General features: G+C 38.8%; 1 protein-coding gene across 1 annotated transcript; it reads right to left on the bottom strand.

Moving 5' to 3' along the window:
- Window positions 1-396: 396 nt before the first annotated feature.
- Window positions 397-25,118, bottom strand: LOC138043233 (protein D3-like). Its single transcript, XM_068889397.1, has 5 exons — window positions 24,980-25,118; window positions 21,819-21,872; window positions 18,374-18,443; window positions 16,475-16,688; window positions 397-687 (listed from the first exon to the last, which is right to left on the bottom strand). The coding sequence occupies exons 1-5, from the start codon at window positions 25,037-25,039 to the stop codon at window positions 579-581; spliced, it is 507 nt and encodes a 168-aa protein (XP_068745498.1). The 5' UTR covers window positions 25,040-25,118; the 3' UTR covers window positions 397-578.
- Window positions 25,119-25,242: the final 124 nt, after the last annotated feature.

The raw sequence follows: 25,242 nt of genomic DNA on the forward strand, positions 1-25,242 counted from the left end.
CTTTTGTTCCGTACTAAGCAAATTTGAACATGGGTTTAGCCTATTCAATCCTTGTAGTTTGTTTCCCTCTTCCAAAATGCATCACCCTACTTCTGCACAACATGGTGTTCCGAGTAAACGCTTTGAAGAGCGTCTTGTTTTTCTTGTGGTACCATTAGCTGCTATTGTGTCAAAATACAGCGGTGACACATCTGTGACTCATGTCCTCTTGGATGCTAATATGGATTTGCAAGTACAGGAAATATATATGTGCAATCACCAGAACTGATGATAAACTATAAAGGTGACGTCACATTTTCGTTGTCACTTGTATGGAGGATATCATGCTTATACTGAAGGCCATACTTAAAACCCCTTGGTCTTTTCTTATCAGTAACAAGCATGTGACCAAATGAAGTGTCCTTGATCTTCGTCTTTATTTTCTACAACATGGTGTCAATAAATTCATACAAGTCAACACAGACAAAAGTACCATTTTTGTTTTAGAAATCTTAAATACATTTAGTTACATGATGGACAGCACAACAGGACACAGTGATATGACTACACTTTTGAGGATGTCTTATGTCCAAGCCTTGTCAGCAACCCTCATGCTCAGCCTGGAAGAGGTTTCCTGCCACAGGGTTGCCAAGATTGTACTTGGCTGCCAAATCGCGTGCTTTTCGTGATGCACGCTCAAAACCAGGCCTAAAAAAAGAAAACCAGAGACATCAATTCATCCATAATAGCTTGGGTATATTAGAAAAAACTCTGCATGCTTCTACCTGAAATCAATATCAATAGTAATAATAACTGAAATAACAAAAATACAACAACTACAACAACAACAATAATAATAATAATAATAATAATATTAATAATAATAACTTAGACCAGAACTTAGGAAAAGATCCCTGGAACCAGCAACATTAATGAGCTGCTAAAGATCGTCCTCCTAGGAACGGCGCACATACTGAGAAGGTTTCTGTCCATCAAATAAAAAAGTCCACTGGTACCTCAGGACCAAGGATTGGCCCCGATTCAAGGAGACTGAAAGAAGCAATTAATAGCACTGTAAACTATAATAATAATAATAATAATAATAATAATAATAATAATAATAATAATAATAATAATGGATGGGAACTTAAGCAGCAATATCCCAGAGACTGTGTAAAGCAGCGCAACATCATAATCGATGTCCTGGGGGGATGGTCCCATGAAGTGGACTTGTCAATGAGGGAGAGGGAACTGTTTGGGGATAGAGGAGGAGAAATCCTCAGACAGATGCAGAAAGCCATCATCTTGAGCTTGCTGAGTCTGACCAGAACCTTTAAAGCCTTGGCGTAAGTTCAAGTAGCACAAATATAGAGACTGTGTCTAAATAGTTAGTGCTTTGTTGGGAAAGATACTTAGTTACTAGTCTTTAGTTTCTTCACCTTTATTTCTTAGTACTTTCATTATTTTAATGTTGGCACTTCCTAGAACCTATATGTACAGTACATATACATGTATAATATACAAGTCATATATGGGTTACGTACGACACCCAAGTCGTATTAATAACTTAGGAGACATCCTTATGTTACTACTGTCATATAAAAATAATAATAATAATAATAATAATTTAAGAACTGTAGTGAGAATGTAGTTCTCCTTTTAGTCATCAGAGCTTTAGGAACTATTGGCCACAAAACATTGGCCACAAAAGCCCAATCAAAACAGCGACTTCGGAACTGGGCTGGTATTTTGGTCACATAGACAACACACACATGAAGCAGAGGGGTTCAGCACAAACAGGAGTTTACCAACCATTTAAACTCATTAGACCAGGGCATCAAGTTTACCAAGGAATTTGAGTAAAGTATGCACTTGCCTTTCCTGAGGATGAAAACCAGAAGGTCAAGGAGAACAGGGAACCCGCACACATGGACCAGTATCAGAATTTTGAATCATACCTCACCACCAGCGTGTAAAGGAAGCCTACGCACACTAATCAGTACTTAGCGTATGATTCCCATCACCCGCAATCAGTAAAACGCGGTATTGTCAAGTGCCTCTACGAACGCGCCGTCTCGTAACAAAACCCACTGTTATCTCTAAGGAGAAGGAACACCTGTCTTCTGTTCTTGTCTCTAATGGTTACCCTCTTTCTTTGTTGCAGAAAATCACCAAGACCAGGAAATCGAGTAGCAGTGCTGAGCCCAAAATCGAGGAAAAGTCTACTGCGGTTTTACCTTATGTCAAAGGCCTATCCGAACAACTTCGCCGCTGCCTACAACAACAAGGCATACGCGCTGTTTTCAAGTCGGAGACTACATTCAGATCACATCTAGTACGACCGAAAGACGCTGTCGAGCCGACTAAACAAGATGGCGTGGTTTACAGGTCTACATCGGCGAGACCGGAAGACCTATGCAAGATAGAATCAAATTGGCCTTTCCGAAATTCAGCAGGGAACTGGGGCGAGTTTCAAGTTTTAACTAATCGATAAACTGACACCACCACATGAAAGATCATGTTGAGATTGGTCATTTGGCCAAGTATGGTAATTTTAGGTTGAACTGAGACCAAGTCATGGACCTTGAAACATGGTTCAAAATCCATACAGGCGTCTCTAATTTTGATACAGCGTCCTCCAAAACCATGTAAACTCTCAAAATTTTTATGATTTCCGTGATACTCTTTAAAATGGCAAACATACCAATTTTCATCGCAGCTTCTTTCAAATTGTAGGTACATGACGGGATTTTACAGTTGTCAATAAACTGATAAAAAAAAATTAGAGTTTATATGGTTTTGGTGAACGCTTTGTCAAAATTAGAGACGTTTGTATGGATTTTGAACCATGTTTCAAGGTCCATAACTTGGTCTCTGTTCACCCTAAAAGCACCATACTTGGCCAAATGACCAATCTCAACATGATCTTTTATGTGGTAGTGTCAGTTTATAGATTAGTTAAAACTTGAAACTCGCCCCAGTTCCCTGCTGAATTGCGGAAAGGCCAATAACATGAGCGAGACATCCGACTTGCCCGTACCCAGACCTCCGCCGTTTCAGAACACACAAACAACACTGGAAACAACCAGCTTTGGAACGAAGTTAAGTTTATTGATCGTGATCCTTATTGGTACACACGCAGGGTCAAAGAGGCGATTCACATAAGAATTCACCTAAACAACATCAACAGGGATTGTGGAATAGAAATTCCGGAAGCATGGTTGCCCACGATCAAGAAACACAACAACAGCGACAGCGGACCGCCGAAGAAACAACACACCGAAACAGCGAGGATCGAAATGCACCAATCACAGCTGCTGAAAACCCACCAATCACAGCAGAGCATCCTGCTTAAAACGTGACGCATAACCAGTCGACCTCATCGCCTGATAACGACTAGCAGTATGAAGTCGAAACGTCGCGATCTACATCAAAAGTGACCACATCGTGAGACAAACGAGAATACTTTGTTATTGTATTTCACCACGATGAATAACAGCAACCTTTTTTACGACATCAACCCTTTGATCATAACCTTTCAGTTATGCACACATTACATCAGAGAGAAGATAGTGTAGTTTCACACTCTGAAGAGGGTGTCTGGAAAACCCGAATAGCGAATAGCGAATAGTCGCGAATACCGAACAGCGAATAGTCACGAATAGTACGAATAGTGGCGAATAGTCGCGAATAGTGGCGAATAGTCACGAACAGTGACGAATAGTAACAAATAGTGGCAAATAAGGGTGGAGCGGGGGGAGAGGGGGATTGTGACGAAATGACGAAAATTTGGTACCCAGTACTTCCTGGTCAACCGCGCAGAAACGTTGGATGGGATTTTCCCGCTAAAAAAGCAGAGATGTGTCGGCGAAGGACAGCTTGAGCTCTGAGAAGAAAAGGTAATAAATGCACTGAAATCCTATTGCTTATTTGGATAATTAATTAACGCAACGGTTATCAGAGTAGCTCGTTTGTCTCTTTAATCACAAACCACTTGCCTCACATTTTGATTTTATTCCTTTTTACGTGTCTCGCCGGATCGGACAGCACAGATGAGGATATCTAAAATTTATGTTCGGGCGCCACTGTGCGAGGAGATGATCATGAGCTTGATATATTAATGAAAGTGATTTATATTTTTGCATTTTGACGTTTTTTCTTCTTTAGAGTGTTTGCAAAAGCATGCACGAAACTCTCTTTCGACGACAGGTGAGCATATTATTTGCTTTGATTACGAGATTGTTCAGCATAAGAATAGTGACTATTGAAGACTATTCGTCACTATTCGCGACTATTCGTCACTATTCGCCACTATTCGCAATGTTCGTACTATTCGCGATTCGCGACTATTCGCTATTCGCTATTCGGGTTTTCCAGACACCCCATTTCCTGCATGAAAAGCGTGATTTAACATGATGAATACAAGATGAGAGAGTACAAGATGGCGTCAAGGCTGGGTTTCCTCAACATCTGTCGAAAGTTGGTATTTTACGTGTTTCCTTCCATTGTTTTGAAAGACTTGCTAGCTCCTCGATATTCCTTACTTTACCTTCTTCAACGAACCTCCAGCTGGCTAAAAAACACTCGGAATCCATTGTTGTTCGAATGTTTAAAAAGTCTACTCCACCATCTTCAAAGTTATCGAGTTTAAGAGTGAGGCGGTTCAGCTCCTTCGCTTATCTCTCGATATCATGTTGGTGCAGTCCTGTCTGCTGTGTGGTCTTGCGACAAACCCCGGCCCTGCAAGGCTACTTTGTTTTTCGTGCCGGAAAACGAGAAGGAAAAATCAAGGCCGTGCTTGTTGTAACTCCTGTAACATGACTTATCATTTGAAATGCCTTGGCAGTGACTTCGAAAACTATCATATGTGCAATTTGTGTGGCACTCAGCAGCAAATGAATCTGACCCAGTCGTTACTGAAACGACTCAATACCAACAACACGCCGACTTTGTTACTGATCTTAAGAACTTATCAAACCAGCGAGGTCTTAAATTTGTTCAGTCATCAAAACATTCGAAGCCTTCGACATGAGGTCGAGGAACTTAGATTGCTTGGATTGCTTGTCTCAGCATGTTCCAACTAGCACTTTATCGCACTTACTGAAACTTGGATCTCACCAGATATTTCTGAGAATGAAATTTCTATCGCTGGTTACAATATATTTCGGAAGGATAGAAACAGTAACGGTGGTGGAGTTGCTGTTTATGTGAAAGATACTTTACATGTGGTTCGGAGAATAGACCTTGATCAAAGATCCCATGGAATGTTTATGGCTTGAGATTTTCCTTCCAACGAAGCAGCAAAGGAATTTTATTTGGAACTTTTTATCGCCCTCCAACTGGATCAAGGGATTTTACTGATTACTTCCTGGAAAATACAGAGAGCTTCTTTCGAGAACAACGAACTGATCCTAACGGGTGATTTTAATTATAACTTACTCTTGAAGTCCGATGACTGTAAGAGATTTAAGAATGCGTTTACAAACATTGGCCTTTCACAACTTGTTAAAGAACCGACAAGGATCACGCAAACCAACGCAACTTTGTTAGATCTCTTTCTCTGCTCTCATCCACATAATGCTTCTGCTGCAACGATACCTTCTCCTCTTAGTGATCATAATTTGATTATTTTGATCCGTAATATCAATGGACTAAGGCAAAAACCCAGATTGATAAATTGTAGGAATTATGCAAATTATAATCCTACTTCATTTCAGGATGATCTCATGGATGCGTAAAATCCATAATTGATCCGTAAAATCATAATGCTTCTGCTGCAACGATACCGTCTCCTCTTAGTGATCATAATGTGATTATCTTGATCCGTAAAATCAATGGACTAAGGCAAAAACCCAGATTGATAAATTGTAGGAATTATGCAAATTATAATCCTACTTCATTTCAGGATGATTTCATGGATGCCCCATGGGACGAAGTTCTCAGTTTCACTTCTAGATATCAATATGGCTTGGCTGGCGTGGAAGAACAACTCATGCCAGTGTGACAAGCACGCCCCTCCCATAACAAGAAAGGTAAGAGGTCGGACCTGCCCGTGGATATCTAGCAAATCTAAATCATTGATGTGAGTGAGATATTATTTGAAAGCAAGCCAAAGAGATAGCCAATTGCACTGGAGTTCTTATCGCCGGTATCGAAATCGTGTAAATAACAGACTCAAATTTGAAAAGGCACGCTTTCACCAGAAATTGATAGAAGACAACATAGACGACCCGACTGAAATATTTCTGGAAAACCGTCAAAAAGATTTTCCCAAGCAAGAACTCTGACAGTACTCCACTTCAAACTTTAAAAGTTGACGGCGTAACAAAAGTTGATAAGTGTAAAATTGCAAATTCTCTTAACTGTTTTTTCACCTCGATAGTTTAGAAACTCAATGCAGAAAATCCGTCTTCCTCTTCCGTAATTGACAATTATGTCGGAACTTCAATCACCGATAGTAGATTTAGATTTCAACCAGTTTCGGAAGGTTTATTTACTCACAGTTGCAGACATGATTCCTGCTCGGCTGTTAAAAGACAGCGCTGCCGTAACCGCCAGCTTCATTACACATCTGATCAACCTATCCTTATTATCAGCACACTTTCCAAACGAATGGAAAAATGCTTAAGTCACACCTATCCACAAGTCTGGTGCTAAAGATGATCCTGATAATTACCGCCCAATTTCCGTCCTCCCTATTTTATCTAAAATCGCTGAAAGAGCAGTATGCAAACAGCTACAAAACTATCTAGATAATAACCATCTACTTAGTAAGTTTCAATTTGGCTTTCGCAAGAATCACTCCACTCAGTTTTAATGTTACATACTTCACGGACAATGTTTTGAAAGCCATGGACTAAGGGAATCTAACCGGTGCTTTGTTTATCGATATGAAGAAAGCCTTCGATACTCTACCCCATGTGACTTTGGATTGATGGAGGATCAACAAAGAGGGGCAAAAGCTGGATGCAGTGGGACCATCAATAATCTTCTTGTCAAACTCGATTGTATGGTGACAAAGGGTTGTCATCGATATAAGCGGAGTCTTAGTAAGGCATGGATCGATGTGCGCAAGGCCTTTGACTCGATTGATAATTCATGGCTTAACAAGGTGATGCATCTCCACAGGTTTCCCATGTGGATTTGTGATGTGGTAGGGAGGTCATCCAGAACCTAGAACACTTGCATCACTGTTGCCACCAGAGCAGGGCTTGAGACATCACAGCCCATTCACTTCAATAACGGTCTCCCTTAGGGAGATGCCTTGTGTCTGCGCTTATTTTCGCTCTGTCTTAACCCTGTCGCCTGGAAGCTGAGCTCATCCGAAGATTATAGACTATCCAAGCTCATCAGTTCAAAGGTGACAACCTGTTGTACATTGACAATCTCAAGATGTTTGCCGCGAGTGACGCTAAGCTGAACAGGGTTCTAAGGGTCACCAAGGCAGTAATGGAGGACATTGGCTTGGAATGGAATGAAAAGAAATGTAACATGGTTCATATCAAGAAGGGCAGGGTTTGAAATTAACTTTTTTGCTCAGGTGCCAGCAGGCGACTAATGGGGAAAATTTGGTCGCTAGGTCATAAATTTTGGTCGCCAACTTTGCATGCAAGGAAAGTCATAATCATTAAAAAGCACAAAAAAAAGCACGAGAAAGATCTCTAAAGCCATTGTTGCGAAGGCAGTCCGTGTTTTCCTTGCTTTTCACCTCTTCAAAACGAAGTTCTTTATTCTCCTACAGCTTGCGTGGCAAGCAACTTACCTTTATCGCGAGTAAACGCAATACACAACAACAATGCTCGTACCAGTCTCCGACCGAGATATATAAAAAGGAGCGGCTTGTATACGATTTCAGTAGCCTCCAGAAATAGAGGAACTTGGTTTCTAACGTACTGTTCTACCGATATTTATCTCTATTTATTAATCACCTCGTGCAGTCAATTTTGCAGGTGTTCGCTTTCTAACAGAGGGGACAATTTCTCCAACCCACTTTATGTTAAGGGTGCAGGTTGCTTTTTGAAAGTTCCATGCAAATTTCAAATTTGCGACGTTCAGGTTTATTATCAATATATGATCAATATCAAGCTAGTTCCGAGGATGTCCTTCGGTAATATGGCTAAATCTACGTTTTCAGCATTCACAATGACGATGGATTTAAATTTGCAATTAACCTTCTTGCTGAATCTTCGTCTTCCGGGCGCAAAATTCAAGTAACAGGCACGAAGCATAGATCCCATGAAGCCGCTGAAACAATATGGCGCCTAGTAAACGTGGTGATCGAAGTATCGAAGTACATTTGTGCTATTAATTAACAATGTGAGAAACCGATTTTCTTGTAGTACTTATTTATACATTATTTTAATGGGGAAAGAAAGGTGAGTTGTGTTCTAGCTACTAGTTCCGAACGATTTAATCATATAAAGATTCAAATACAAAAGTTGTCTACTGTTTATCCTGGGTTATCAGACAAAACGTGAATGATTCGCCAGCTGGCGACCAGTATAGAAAATCTAGTCGCCAGCACTCAACTTCTGGTCGCATTGGCGACCAGTGAGTCGCAATTTCAAGCCCTGAAGGGGGTAGAGGTGCAAAACACAACAGGGTTTAAGGTGGGGCAGATGAAGATCGATTGTTGAAGGCGGTGCTCATTACAAATTTCTTGGAACCCTGAGCACCTATTGCAGAATGAGAAGCTGGCTTTAAACAGCGCAGCTAAAGTCTACCTGCAAAGGCTCTATATCATTTGGTCAAGTCTGCTATCACACCGCAATTCTTGGGTTGCACGTCACGCAAGTGAAAACATAAATCGCTTACCATTTAAGAAATTGAGTCAAGAACTGGAAAATGTTGTAGAAGAGGAATAAATGAAGAACTGGTCCAAGTCTCAGGGCTGTGTGATATTCCGTACTTGGGTTATTCGGCCATGTTGCTGAAGTACACCAACACGGCGGCCCGGGGGAGACTCGCATATGAAACAGACGGGGATGCTCGTCGTCTCGCTTAGGGGTGTAAATTTTGAATTTTGGTCTCGCTTAGGGTGTTCCGGGCAAAGCGCCAATATTTTAAGCCGCCAAGGTCTCGTTTAGGGTTCCGCGAAGAGAAACAGAAGTCAAATTTTCTTTTTAACTTGTTTTTAGGGGTCAAAATTTGCTTGAAACCACGCCCATATTGGTCTCCTTTAGGGGTTAAATTCAAAATTTCCGACGAGCATCCCCGTCTGTTCCATATGGGAGAATTTGAACAGCCTGCTGTAGACAAAGGTCATCAATCACTGGTCAAAGAAACAATCAGGTTTGGCGAGGATATGGGGGTTTCTTTAGATCTTCAGTACCCCGAACCTAAGTGCAGTGACAGTAGAGGAAACTAGGTGCCTAGGGAGAACATCAAGAACTTGAGGCCCAGTAATACGGGCAACATTTTTCGTGCAACTTGTCGCGCAACAATGTTACGTTGCAACTTGAGATGGTTTGTTGCGCGTATTACCACTTTCTTGCGCAACAAATTTTCATGTTGCAAAAGGTAAAAGCGACGTCTAATCTCGCAACATAAAAATTTGTTGCGCAAGGTGGTAATACGCACAACAAACCAACATTGTTGCGCGACAAGTTGGACGAAAAATGTTTCCCGTATTACTAGGCCTTTACTGAAAACGGCAGTCAGAGAAGAGGGGAAAGAAAAGATCCCGAATGAGAAGCAAGGGAAGTTGCTTAGATCCAGGTGGGATGAGGAAGAAAGAACTTAAACAGCAACGCTGTTTTGCCTGGCGAATGAGCTGTCCATGGGTGGATATTCGGGCGCAGAAAGATGAAAAGAAGACAAGGAAATATGGCCCTCTGAGATGGGAACTTAAGCAGCAATATCCCAGAGACTGCGTAAAGCAGCACAACATCATAATCGACGTCTTGGGGGGATGGTCCCGTGAAGTGGACTTGTCAATGAGGGAACTGGTTGGGGATAGATCATCTCGAGCTCACTGAGTCTGACCAGAGCCTTTTAAGCCTTGGCGTAAGTTAGAGTAGCGCAAATATAGAGACCGTGTCTAGACAGATAGTGCTTCGGTGGGAAAGATACTTAGTTATTAGTCTTTAGTTTCTTCACCTTTATTTCTTAGTACTTTCATTATTTTAATGTTGGCACTTCCTAGAACCTACAGTACTTATACATGTATAATAATTTTATACATATATGGGTTACGTACGACCTCCAAGTCGTATTAATAACTTAGGAGACATCCTTATGTTACTACTGTCATATAGTAATAATAATAATAATAATAATAATAATAATAATAATAATAATAATAATAATAATAATAACAACAACAACAACAAAAGCCTGACACTCAAGAAAGAACTACCGGTACTGTCTGAAGTTAAAAACATTTAAAAGGAACAATCAGTTTCAGTTTGCGTGGACAAGAAATGGAAAGGTGTCTCTCAGAAAAGAATGATGACAATCCTGGCACTCAAATAATTTCCTTCATTACCATGGATGAATTCAATGCATTCAAAGAGAACTATGCTGCTGATACCAGGGAAAGATGAATTTACTAATTATGCAGCTACCTATTTATTTTGTGATGACTGTTTCATTCAGAAATGCCAGCCGATAAATCATGCAACATCTGTGGTGCCAAAGGTAGATATTTAACCTGTAACGAACGCAGAGCTCTTTTTCCATTTCATAACTTAAAAGATAAAATGTTTCATGCTGCTCTTCTTGAATTTCAAGTTGCCACCATCAGGTATGATTTTTATTGACTTGACACCCTTCAATTTAACCCTTTTCTAGAAAGTGATAGTTGTTTTCTCTCAAATATTCCCAATGAACTTGACCCTGACAATAACATTAATAAGTTAACTGGCAATTGCACTTATTTTTTGTACAATGTATCTAACTCAACAATCGAATTCCAGTCAGCCCTGATCGTAACAATTTTTCTATCATAAATTTTAATGCAGGATGTTTAGAAAGGAATCACGAAAATATTTAAAGGTCTTATAAAATGTAAGTTTTCGGTCATTGCTATAACTGAAAATTGGATTAGAAGCTCAGTTCATAGCGATCTTGAGCTCCTAGGTTACAACTTTATTAGTAATCACCATAGCGACAGAGCTGAAGGGGGGGTTGGCATGTACATTAATGAAAATTTGAGTTTTAGAGTGTTGAAGGAGCATTCTTTACAGGATTCAAATATCTTTGAATCCCTTTTCATAGAAATTCTCCTATTAATAGTGAATGAGAAGAAGAATATAATCATTGGTGTTTTCTATCGCCCCCTATCTGAAAACACAATAGCCCGTGGAAGTTTTTGGAAAAGCTCGACGGGCTAATGTCAAAGTTGATGAGAAGTGGCAAAGTGAGCTACATCTCTGGTGATTTTTATCTTAACCTATTACGTTTTCAAACCGACTCCACTACTGTACCTTTTGTTGACAACATATTATTTTTCTTTTCTACCTCTGATAACAAAACCGGCACATACCACTAAGCATTCTGCAACACTATTCGACAATACATTTACAAACAACTCTCTTCTAAAAACGGCTTAATTCTAACTGATATTTCGGACCATTTTCCGATATTTTCTGTTGTTTCTGATTACTGCGACAGGCCACTTGAAGACAAAAAAGGTGTATTTCTGAGAGACACAAGTGCAAAGAAAAGAGAAGAATTCAATAATGCCCTGCGCTTTGCTGATTGGCATTTTGTCTATGAATTCCAAGATGCAAATTCTGCCTATGACTTATTTCCACAAAAATACAAATAAACTTTTGACACTTGCTTTGCCATTAAATATGTCAAAGGTACAAATGTACATGTAAAACCTGGCAACAATTACAAAGCCATGGATCCCTAGGGAGTTATTAAAATATATTAACAAGAAAAGCAAGTTAAGCTCTCGCACAGATGATAAGATGAGTGCATACAAAAGATGCAAAAATAAGTTGATGCCACCGTTGAAAATTGCCAAAAAAACAATACTATGAAGATTTGTTTACAAAAAAACAAAAGTTATTTCAAATCTATGTGGAAGATTCTAAATTATGTTATAAATCGTATGAAGCAAAAACATATTAAAAATAACATCATACAGGAAAATGGGTTGACTGTTAAGGATTCTCAGGTTGAAACAGGTTTTGCCAATACTTCGCCAATATTGGACCAAATCTTGCAAGAAAGATCACGCCTGTGTCAAAACCTTTAAGCGAAAATCTCATGCCAGTCTCTACTTCATCCCTTCCAAATTTTAATTGTAAAATGCTTTAAAGATGGCAAAGCTCCTGGACTAGTCAGCTTGCCCATGCATGTCTATCATGAAGCCATCCTTTGAATATATCTGCAAACCATTGTTATAATTATGCTCTTAACTTGTCTTTGATGACAGGTAAATGCATCTTCTCTGAAAAACAATTGCTAAAGTGGTCCCTGTATTTAAAGCTGACGACCCATGTTTAATTCAAATTATATGCCAATATCTATACTCCCGGCTTCTCAAAGATCTTTGAAAGAGTTGCATATAATTGCATCTCAAAGGACAAGTGCATTATTTTGTACCTATCTGAAAATATGATCTTGTCCAATAACCAATTTGGATGCCGAGAGAAAACTCCACCTCCTATGCCATAATAAATTTTATTAATAAAGCAGAAAGTGCGATTGACAAGATAAATTTATTTGCAGGTATCTTCCTGGACTTATCTACAGTGTTCGATACAATTATTATTGATCACACCATCTTATTAAAGAAGTAACAGTATTATGGCCTAACAGGCACAGCACTTGATTGGGTAAAATCCTACCTATCCAATAGAAAGCAACTAGTCCACTGGCAGGTTAATGGAAAAACTTCCCGTGAAAGCGGGGTCCCTCAGGGATCGATCTTAGGCCCTTAATATTCTTCATATTATATATCAATGGCCTCCCAAATTGCCTAAGATTTGCTGATTGTGTTCTTTTTGCTGATGACAATAGCATCTTTTACCAAAACAGAGATCCAAAACTCCTAATGGATTATCTAAAATAATGATGAAATTCATCATGAAGCTATAGCCTCTTCGCTAAAAGCCAACAAACAGTCTATTAATGTCAAAAAACCAAGTTTGCGATTTTTAGAGCTAAACAAAAAAAGTTGCTTATGACAAGACTTCTTAAAATTGATGACACAATAATAATTGAGGAAGTGGAAAGCATCAAATTTCTAGGTGTTCACATTGACCAGCATTTTGCTTGGAAACACATCTTAACTACATTTGTACAATTTCTCTAAAACGATAGGAATGTTATACAAGACAAGATTTTACGTACAGTGTACCTAGTAAGTCACTACTTCAGCTGTCATACTATTCTTTAGTTTATTAGTACCTTTTGCAATGCAGTGTGGAGTTCCACATACCCTACAAAATAATCTTACTAGAATTATCTACTTGTTACAGAAATGAGCTGCCCGAACAAAATTCTAGCTGCAGATTATCAGATGGGTTTTGCTAAAAGCAGGCCCACAGCCCACAGCCCAGCGGCCCGGCGGCCTGAAGGCCCAGCGGCCCGCGGCCCACAGCCCACGATGGCCCGGCGGACCGGTAGCCCAGTCCTGATTTTCCACAGTTTTTTTGTCCAGCATAAATCCACACGCATGCACAGATCTGCATCAGGTTGATCAGGTTTGGGCGTGCAAAATGGACGATGGTGAGTTTGAATAGGCCATTTCCGAGTTCATGTCTGCCTCCTCTTTAAGGCGAGTCTAAGTGCGAAGTTTTTCTTATGAAAATTAGTTTTCATTCATATGTAAAGTAGAAAGTAGAACTAATTACCATCACATAAAATTTGTACTTAGACTCGCTTTGAAGAGGAGGCGGATATGAACTCCGAAATGGCCTATTCGTTTACCATTTTAATCATTTGAATCCTTATTTCTGTTTGTTGTTGTAAACAGACGAAAACAACGGAGAATGACGTTTTTCACTTAGCAACAAGCAACAAAAGAAAGGATCGAAAAGGATTGAAATGATTATTAAAATGGTAAATGAATTCAAACTCACCGTCTTTCATTTGCGTGCCCAAACCCGATGCAAAGCTGTGCATGCGCATGGATTTACTGCTGGACAACAAAACTGTGTGGGCCTCTAGGCCACCGGGCTGCCGGGCTGCCGGGCCGTCGCGGGCTGTGGGCCCCGGGCTGCTGGGCCTTTGGGCCGCTGGGCCACAGGCCTGCTTTTAGCAAAACCCCAGATTATAGGGCTCCAAGAAAACATCTTTTTTCAAAAACTCGGTATTCTGGATATTTATAGTTTACATTCACTTCATGTTGGATCGTTTATGTACATGTACCACCACGGAATACTACCTTGCTCTTTCCAAAACTTTAATATTTCAAACTGGAAGCCAATTTCATAATTACTTCATCTGAAATGCTGAGTCATATCTTTAATTCTCACGGTTGCAGAACAACCATCAAACAATTTACCAATATTTTGTACCAAGATCCAAAATAATTATTGTGGAACTCCTTACCCTATTCGATAACTCGATCTTATAATTTAAGAATGGGGCTGGACAATCTGCGAGCCAGTAAGTCATGCGAGCCATGCAATTTTTGCATTTAAGTCCAAGCACCCTTTTCAAATAGCACTGATAAACTGTTATTAAGTCTAAGCATCAATTTTAAAATGGTTAGCTTTCAATAACTGTGTGTTCGCATGTTGACTCAACATCTTGGCTCCCACGCCTCGCATGCCTCGCTGGCTCGCACATTGTCCAAACTCTTTAAGAACTTTCAAACACTCACTTAAAGCCTATCTTATTCTGTCACAGAAGAACTAATACACAGTATATAGAGCACATGAGAGGCCTGACACAGTATGGAAATGCATTTCAACCATTCCTGCATGGGCTGGGTTTAACTTTAAGTTTAAGTTTAAGTTTAAGTTTAATAAAGCTTCTTACCAATGTATAAAAGAAAATATATATACAAAAGTACAATAGGTAAAGGAAAGCAATAGGGGGAAACTGAATTCCCATATAAAAACTGCTCTCCAGAAATAAAAGTTAAAACAATTACGGTACGGTATATCTAATATATAATTTCACAATGTGTACAAAAACTAAAAGACCTATCTATTTACAAAGATAATTAAGTAGTAAAGTTTTAAACGAGCTTAAGTTAGAAGCAGACATAACTGAGTTTGGTAAAGAGTTCCAGTCATTAAATGTACCGGTTAATGGGTTAAGCCTTCATTATGTACATTGTATTGAATATACAGTATGTAAAATATGATCAATACCAACAGTACAAGGATTCTGTTAGTTTCATAGTATTGCTCCCTAGGTGGTTTTTATTTTTATCTTTATTTATTTATTTATTTTTTTAAAACTATTTTGTATTTTCTGTCTCTCTTTTCCCCATTTTTAGTTAAACTTTGCTGTAATTAATAAGAGGGAGTCCTCCTTATAAGCCTTCATGGCTTCCTTCAATTGTATTTTCTTGATCATTGTTACAGTAATATGAATTTTAATTAAGGCAACTGGATAATTTAAATAAATAATAATAATAATAATATCCTAGTCTAGTTGCAGCTTAGTAGACTTTGTCTTAATTGATTCATTTACATGCAGCTTAGAGCGTATTTTTTTTGTGCAACAAAGGCCAAACAAGCAAGAGTTAAAAGAGGATGAATGTCATTTCCATTAATTCATTATTATTGCGAAGTAACATCAGAATTAACACAGTGTGCATTAAATTGTTGCTGCTGCACTTTAAGATTCACGGTTTTGAGCTTACTTTTTTACTTTCAGTTTTTGTGAATTTTCTGGTCCCCTCTGTGTCACAACTCACATAAAAGCTCTAAATACATTTTGTACATGTAGGTAACTCAGTGACAGTCCATTTTTAGTTAGCAACACTAAATATGTAACAAAAATATTCATTACGATAGTTTCTTCTTCTAAAATGCCCCCTCCATGACATGCAAAGTACTGTGGAAATTTACAGTTGTACATGAATTATCCTGGCCCACTTGCTTAGCCTCTTAAAGATGTTCATGGATGGTATTGTAGGGGAACATCGATGGCAATAATATATCGTATTAAATATTTTAGCATGTAATAGTATATTATAAAAATAAAGTACTATTATGCTGTGATACATGCAATAACTGACTTATTATCCAACTTGTTCTGCAAACGAAAAATAATAATTACATGTACTTTTATGGAACGAAAAGCTTTGTGGGAAAGTTATCAGCTTTGGAGTGAGATGTGCTGACATGTAAATACCACAGGAGTAGTTTTTTGTACTTGTTTTCTTTATTTTCTGTTGGATATTACCGGCAGATGTATAATATGTATGTTAGCAATTAGTCAGCACAAGCTTAAATGGTTTCTGACCCAAGAGGGTAACCTCATTCCATTGTTTAATATGTATAGGAAGTACAATGTATAATAATTTGCTTATAAACAATAAGAGCATTGATTTTCATTTACTGACTTCGTGACTTACTTGCTGCACACAATAGTATCAGAGTAGCTAATCCTTCCAGCTTGCTTATATGCAAGAAAAACATAGCGGTGCAGCTTTGTCCCCTTAGGAGGGCCACTGCCAACGTATTCCAGCTGAACCTCCCCTTGGCTCACATCACATCCAGGAATATTTACCACAAGCCAGTGGTGCCATTCACGAAACTTGGGATGGTGACGGCTTGGGGCATCAGGGTCTGCATCATCAAGACACACACACACACAAAAAAACTTTAAACTGACATTCATGTCTGCTAAAAAAAGAAACTAGAACTTAAATTTACTGTAATATTATACTACAGGTAACAACTTGTTCTAGGAGAGGAGGAGGTCAGCAGGTTTAAAATGCAGTTCACAGCTAGGTCATACAAAAGTTGTGTAAGTTCATATGAATCCTGGTCCTGGCAAAACTTATCAAATCCCAATTAGTGTACAGTATTTTTATTCCGAAAACGTGGCATTATGAACTTTGAGATAGTACACAGCTGATTCGGGCAGCACAACCAAGGATGGTCGAGTCTAGATGTCTTGGAGGAAGTGAGAAATTCGCACCTTTTCTGTTTTGTAGAAGGCTCAATAAGGGAAGAGTGGTTGCTTATCTCACATGAAGGATGTGAATCCTTCTTGGGAATCTGAGTTCAAAAAATAAGGCTACAGTTAACTCTGTGACCTTTCGTTGCAGATTGGTCTGACATGGTGGCTTCAAATCTAAGAAGTTCCACTGGATGGCACTGCATAGAAAACTAGGATATTTGACCTACAGAGAGATGTCTCATGACTAAACTCAGACTTTTTCGCCATGATTTTCATTTCAATGCATACTTAACCCTTTGACGCCCACATGTAAACTGGTCTAAACCAGCCATACTTCGTATTTTACTCTGTTTAACGCCAGATGATTTTACTCATCAATAGGGAACCCCAAGGAGGATGGGTACTCAGCTTTAGAGGCACAATAAAAGAAAAGGCTAAAAAAATGGAAATTATGATATGTGGATGAACTTTAACTGTTTTCATCATTATAACTCCCAACATCAAGACATTCTGTCCCAGAATTATCACAACGGTCAAATGTCACGCATTCTTTTGCCTGATGTGACACTTATTACCAACCCAACCTGGAACCCACTAACTGCATCATATGGCGGGAATTCATCTTTGTGTTGGATATACAGTGAGAACATTAGAGGTAAGTTGGAAGAATCATAATTTTCACAGTTTTCAGTTACAGTTAGATATTGACAAGTACTATTTTTAAATAAGGGGGAGCAAATACAAGTCATTGTTAACCACAAATGCATGCTCTGTTGATCTCGTCCAATAAGAAAAACAATTACAATAAAATAATTTTCGCATCTTATCTTTTTTCCCGTTTGAACTCATTACTAATGATCAATATTGTAAATTATGTGATACCTTGTTTTACGCAAATGAAGGAAAAGATGAATTCTGAAGCACTATACGAATATTAATAATTTGCACTTTTTATTTATTTTTGTGAGCACGTACAATCGATCCCCGAGTACTAGGTTAATGTATGGCAATTATGGCTAATGTTATAAATAACATCTGTAGCCAGTTGGTCTTTTAGCATGTGTCCGGGCAGGCTTACATGTAGTTAGCAAAGCAGAGCCGGCTTGTCCTAAATTTAAATTGGGCTGTGTGAAAAAAATGAAAAACAAAGCATCAACAATTAAGAGTCGGAATATTTTTTCGATGATATTGCTACTTTAAATAGCAACCTAAGACCTAGCTGCTGGACCCACATTTTAAACCTGGCGGGTGGAGGTAGATAAGCAGGAAACTACAGTGCATGTACTCTTCTACTAATAACTGGCTGAAGGCAAGAAGAAAATGGATCACTGCCAGCATTAAAACCTGCCTGTCATGAGAAGAGTGTAAAATGCACCATCCTCAGTTGGCCAAGAGATGGATGTAGGAGCCTTTTTTACCTGAAACAGAAGATAAAAAACATGTCATAAATTTTATCCATTCAAATACTTAACTCAGCACTGACATCCATTGGCTATTCTCAGAATGAATGGAGCTTTAAGGAAGTCAAGGTGTTTTAATTTAGGTCTTACAAACTCTTTAAACATTAATATTGTTTACATTGTACATTAAAATGACAGTGTCACTTCACAATGTCAGGGTGGCTTAGTGGTTATCTATCGCGCCTCCTACTGCTGCGAGCCGGAGTACAACTCGGGTCGCGGCATGCAGGTGGGCTAGCTGAGTTTCAGTCAATCTCAACCTGAATTGAGGGTTTTTCTCCAGGTACTCCGGTTTTCCTCCCTCTTCAAAGTCGACTCACAGCTAATTAACATCTAGCTGTGGTGCTGTGCTCCAACATCAAGCATGGACTGTACAGGGGCAGCCAGTGGTGCCTTTGTATGCTTTCAGCCCACCATTGTGAGCTGCGCCCTTTTGCAATTCAATCCCCAATACTGCAAGAAAAGGATGATTAGCACTGCCAGTTGTTATTATTATTTTCAAAGGACCTTTTTAGCCAATTACATCAAAGTCTAGAGCATTGCAGGGAAAGGACAAAACATGGACCCCTGGGAATAGCTTGAAGTAAAACTAGATAAGCCCGAACAGTGCAGAGATAAAGTTGAGCTAATACCTTGCTCAAAAAGGTGTTTAGTCTGATCATGTTTACTGTAGGTACTGTAGCCTTGACTGTCAACAGTCTATCGACAGCCAAAAAATAGGCAGTCAATGAATTGGTCAAGATTTATGTCCGCCGATAATGGCTTTTAGTTCACAGATACTTCACTGATAACTTGCTGACAATTCGCCGAGTATTGATTGACTGTTCGTAGAAAGAAACGCAATACTCAAAAGGAAAGCTGTGTGTAGGTTTTTGTTATTCTTAAACTGCAGGACAATGGGAGCAATAGATTCATCCTAGGCTTTGACTGGGCCGAGTTTTCTGTGATTGATCTCATTTAACAGCTAAAAATTAGACGAGCAGCGATACATTTGAAGCTGAAACAAGACATGCACGTATATAAAAATAGGACGCTACACATTGTGTGCCTGTGTCACGGCTAAACATCTTTTGTCTTTTATGTGCGATCATCAAAATTTATATTTGGGATAACATGACTTGGTGGTTACAGAAATGTGTATCTTTTTCAAGGATTGTTGTGGGAAACCAACCCCAACCCTAACCCTGGAAGCAGCCCCACGTTTTGGCTACCACCAATGTTGACAGGGATTACAGAAAAAATATCTATGGGAAGATCATTAGAAAATATTTATTTTCTAGTGTTTATTTGGACTAAAAGCCGCAACACTTAGTAATTTTGCAAAATTATATTTCGCGGGAAATTAATTGGCTCGGTAAGAAAATGAGTTACATGTAAGTTGAATGCATGAAACTCTAAGGCAAATATCTCAGAAATGATGTACTGCACATGCATACAATGTACATGAGAATTGGAGAGGTGGTTTACAAATTTGTGATGTCTTTTTTTCCAATTTTTGCTGAAATCAGAGTTTGTGTGGGGAATATACACTAAGATGAGCCCAAGAGTAGGAACTGAGCTCCACACTTTAAAACTGCATTTTTAAAATTATTGGATTGTTTACTTCATAAAACTGACTCCACAATGCAATTAAAACGAAACAGGGCGCTCACAGTTCAACAATGGTTATAGTGACACAGTCACGCAACGTTCTCATTTGTTTTCCCAAAATTTGAATTTCCTGTTGTTGTCAATGTTATTGTCTGACTTTGGTTGGTAGTTAATTCAGACTCACACCAGAACTTGCTAGTCAGTTGACTATGAATCTGCCATTTTAAAAGGGATCAGGTTTGCAATTGGCCAGCAAGATCAGAATCCAATTTTACGATAAAAAAACACAACAACAATGGACAACAACACAAACTTCAGCTTTTGCGAAAACAAGTAAATTAAATGAGAACCTTAATTGTGTGACTGTGTGACAAACCATTTTGGAACTGTGACTCTGTTTTGTTTCATTTTAATTGTATTATTGGTTTTCACATCACGCAAGTGTCGCACAAAGAAAAAATAAAATTGCTTACCATGGAGACTGACCAATAATAATTGGTGTCCGTCAAAGACACACCAACATGGTCACAGGCCAGAAACCAGTGGAAACATCTGGAGTTTAAGTTGACTCTCTCAAAAAAATTTTTTCTCTGCTAAACTTGAAAACATTTGCATCTGACATTTCTCTTTAATTTAACATATTGGTTATTCAGAACTCAAAAACACAAGGCGAATTGATCAGTATTTTTGTATACGTGACATGTTTCTCAGGAGCAATCTAGATGCCACTACTACTAATATAAATATAACACAACAACTGCGACACTAACCTCTTTGACATGAATATCCTTTACAGTTGCCATAAAAAGCATCCAGATGTTTTTACTTGGTTCTAAAGAAGTTCCCTATGTATTTTCCCCCCACGATTTTGACTAAAATTCCCTGTTTTTCATCCTCTTTGGTGAAGGCAAAAAACACAGTCATGATTCCGGCAAGCTGACGTTTGCAGAATCCAAAAATCTGATTTCTAATCCGTTTTCCCGATTGCTTTTCGGTGTCCCGATTACTGCTAACAGGAAAAAATCGACCAATCAATATCCAGCCATGGAAATTGACGTCCAATGGGTTACCCGATTGCTAACAAAATCAATTGGAATGGAGCCTTGACACAAAAAAATTATTAAACATATTTTGTAACAATAAAATGTGACTCCAGTGATAAATGATATATTGTAATTGTTCTCTTTGGGTAACGTAAAATCACTCTTAGTAACGAAAAGATGAAACAATTAATATGCAACTGATACGAGAATCTTATTTTGGCAAAATAATTAATTAGATACATGTATATTAAAGTAAATCGAATTTTAAATTCTGTGAAACTGTTCAGTTTCAACATGCACTAATACCCAATCTAAACATGCATTGTCACAAAGTGAACTCATCCCCTTTGTCACAAAAGTTAAAAAGCTCTTTGATATGCTTTGGTACACTTTTTAGCCAAAAAAAATATAGAAATGGGGGTCCATAGAAGAGGCGTTTATCGACCTGGTCCAAAAGGAGGGTCCATGTTTTATCCTTTCCTGAGCATTGCATGGGTCCCGGAAGCACATCATCCCTTAGGCTTACTACCAATCAGGAATATGTATTACATGTACCCTTCACAAACCCCAAGTCAACAACTTCCTACTGGGAAAGGAAATTTAACAAAAAATGCCCTGATGGATAATTACTTTTTGCAAAAGAAATCAGTATACAAAAACATAGTTTTTATAATAAGCTGTCATGCAATCTCCTTTTTACCTGAGTTGGTGTTAGTGCATTTCCCATGTTAACTTCTAGATCTCCATACTTAACCTGTGATTATAATTATGTCATTAACATTGTGTGACAAGGAAAAATATTACCTTTCGGCAACCACCTAATGCATACAAGCACTTACGTGTAGAAACAATCATTATGGCAAAAACGTTTCTAGTCAGCAGCTACTGAGAACAGTATACTCATGCAAAAACCAGTTTCCTGGTCATACATATACATGAAAATGTAGATTTCACAAACTGGGAGCAGTGTTGATGCAATGGTCAGTGAACTTGTCTTCAACTGACAGGGCCTACAACCTATAGTTTCATTCCCAGACTCAAAGTCATAGTTTGTTATTGTTGTGCTATCCTAATGATCACAGAGGTTTTCTCTGAGTATTGTTTTTTCTTCTTCTGATCACAGACCAACATTTGACAATATTATGATCTTCCTCAATTTCCTGTGATTTAATGATCTGATTTGCAGTCTCCCAGCTAAATAAGCTTGAGACTCCCAGCGAAATAATCTTAAAAGACAGTACCCTTTTTGCAGTCAGATCTAAATCCAACCAGAAACCATTGCTAAATGAAATGAGAATCAGGGATCTTGCCTTGTCATGGAATGGCAGAATTATTGTTCTTTAAATTTCAACATTCATTTGCTCTTTGATAATATTATTCTGTAAAAACGTAGCCATACATACCGGTAATAGGGAAGATATTGTTAACATCACCTATTGTCATTAAATGTGCCAACCAGAGCCTCATTGGATGTCAAAAACAAAGGGTCTCTTGTTCCTGTGCGGGTTAGACATTTGAATAACAAAAGCAATGTTTGTAAACAGATATCTTCCCTATTAGAGCCACCATTTCATGTGGATCCTTTACCAACTGCACTTTCAATATCCATTTCAAATGAACCTCTAAAACTTTGATCAAAATGGTGAATACATGTACTGTATGTAATTTAACAAGCAGACTTTCGATTTACATTGCTGATTTAAATGGTGTTAAATGACCATTTTGTTGTTTGAGAAGAGGATTTTAACGAACGTTATTTAGATTTGCTGTGTTTGAAGCTTCTGTAAACACTTTCGACAAATGCAAATCCTGCATTTAAACTGGCTACGCTACTAGCAGTTATATTAGTATATTAGTACAATGTAATATTTCCTCGAGTAGCGAAAAGTGTGATGCTTTCTTTCCTCTTATTCCCACATAAATATTTCTTCAACTTGCATTAATGCTAACTTAATTATTGCCTTTTCTGTCTGACTACATGCAGTTGGGTGATACTAAAACAATTATTAGACCCTTTGACCTCAAGGGCCACGAGTCAATAGTCCATTTGGCTTCACCTCACATGCTATTGACCCATAGCCCTTGTTCCCAGGGTCTCCCTTCTCTGCCTCCTTTGTTGTTCAGGAGAAAGACCCTGGTCCAGGCTGGTCACGTGGCATTCCTCAACAAATATTTTCTTGTTTTCTTTAAAAGTGTTGCAAACTATAAGCACAGGGGTTTCAATAACATTTGAAATAGCCGTCCATGATAGCCCATTGAAGGCAGCAGTTTGACAAGTTTATGATAGCATTTTTAGTGAAAATCAAGGCAAACTAGCCGGCGGTGTGAGGCAAAGCAGGCGGCGGTATACCGCCGGTAACCGGCTTCTATTGAAACCCCTGTAAGCATGGGTGACCCAAGCTCAGTGTGAGCATGGCCGACAAAAATATAAGTATTTGTATGAGAATCCAGATAACAAGCTTAAGAAGATAATAATATGAAAAAAATCTCAATTCAAAAGCCTAACCTTATTGCCATCGTGGATAGCTTCCTTCCTGTGTGGTTATTTTCCAGATCCGACGCGATTTGAGTCATTTCTCAATTTCGTGGTTGTCAACGGTTATAATAAAATCCCAAGGCTGGACGCTAAATTCTCAGGTGCCACCAATTTGAGTCAAATATTCCTGGATAAAATCTTCCCATGGTCACAATTTCACATCAGAATCAATTGACAAAAATTGAACTTTCATATCAACCCACCATCAATGCAATAGCAGTCCTGCGAGCAACATCAGGTGGTGAATACTGCAACAAAACAGCATGCGAAGGCAGTGCTTTAAGTCTTCAGCCTTAATTGGGATTTTATTATAACTGTTCACAACTACGAAATTGAGAAATGGCTCAAATCGCGTCAGATCTAGAAAATAACCACACAGGAAGGAAGCTATCCATGATGGCAATAAGGTTAGGCTTTTGAATTGAGATTTTTTTCATATAATTATCTTCTTAAGCTTTTTATCGTGATTCTCATACAAATCCTTATATTTTTGTCGGCAATGCTCACACTGAGCTTGGGGTGCCTGTGGCTTAACGAGCGTACTGCAACAAGTTATTACACGGTAAGACTCCTGTTTTTATCACCACTGCGACTGCTGCGACCGTTGCAGAAGTAGAAAGCGGGTTCTGCTTTTCGTGAAAGTTGTCTCGCAACGGAGGTTCAAAAAAAATTTAACGAAACCGACCATGTTGCACGGTGCAATGCCTCCTGAAAGTTAACGTTGTTTCGTAGCGCCGTTGCACACAAGTTTCAACGTGTAACAGCGGCTATACATAATACTTTTGCGATGAGCATTTAGTGGCGAAAGAAACCCTTTCCTTGTTCAGACAATGAAATCAGCACAGTGCAAGGGAATTATTTTTAGCATAACAAATTTCTTGGAAACGAATGGAACATGGACACGCCGAAAACAGCAAGTACTACTTCTGAAAGGACTGCACACTTTAGCTTACGACCGATTTTCCAAGCGACATAGCACCCTGTAAAGAGCACAAGGGGATACCAACCAGGGATCGCGAAACTATTAATGAATTAGTATCAATCTACCGATAAATTAATTGACCTACAGTAATTTTCTCCGAAGGATTAATGTCACGCAATGTCATGCATGCCATCGACTTTGCAAGGAAACAGAAAAATGTGGACAGTTTCGGTTTTCTCTTTCGAATTCATTTCTCGCACACCGAGCATTTTTTAAAATTTTTTTACTAACTTCGTGGAAAAATAGCTCGTCGCGGAAAAAATCATGAAAACTGGTACGTAATATAAACGTCAACCAAAACACTGCTGCACAGGCTGCCTACAATTATTGAAAAGCTTATTACCTTCAAGACGTTACTGGGAAGCACGTCTATAACATCAGGGACAATCTCGTGAGCATCCATCCTTGTTTCACTTCCAGCTTCTTCAAGTAAACCCAAAAACCCTACAAAGTGTTAACTGTGCGATTAAATAACACACACCACGGGGTGCAACGAGAGGTGCAACTTTTACTCATTGTTAAACGATCGGAGGCTGGGGCTGAGTCGAGGGGTGGAGAGCTTCTCTGGGCTCCACAGTCAATCCTAAAACAAGTATGTGCGTTTGA

The sequence above is a fragment of the Montipora capricornis genome, chromosome 3 (genome assembly GCF_036669925.1).
Source record: "Montipora capricornis isolate CH-2021 chromosome 3, ASM3666992v2, whole genome shotgun sequence".
Lineage (NCBI taxonomy): Eukaryota > Metazoa > Cnidaria > Anthozoa > Scleractinia > Acroporidae > Montipora > Montipora capricornis.

Excerpts from the sequence above, each read along its gene's own strand:
- LOC138043233 (XM_068889397.1), bottom strand. The coding sequence starts at position 25,039 with ATGGATGCTCACGAGATTGTCCCTGATGTTATAGACGTGCTTCCCAGT. Across the intron at positions 21,873-24,979 it reads TTCCCAGTAACGTCTTGAAG|GTTAAGTATGGAGATCTAGA; the intron begins GTAATAAGCTTT and ends TTATAATCACAG. Across the intron at positions 18,444-21,818 it reads ATGCACTAACACCAACTCAG|GTAAAAAAGGCTCCTACATC; the intron begins GTAAAAAGGAGA and ends CTTCTGTTTCAG.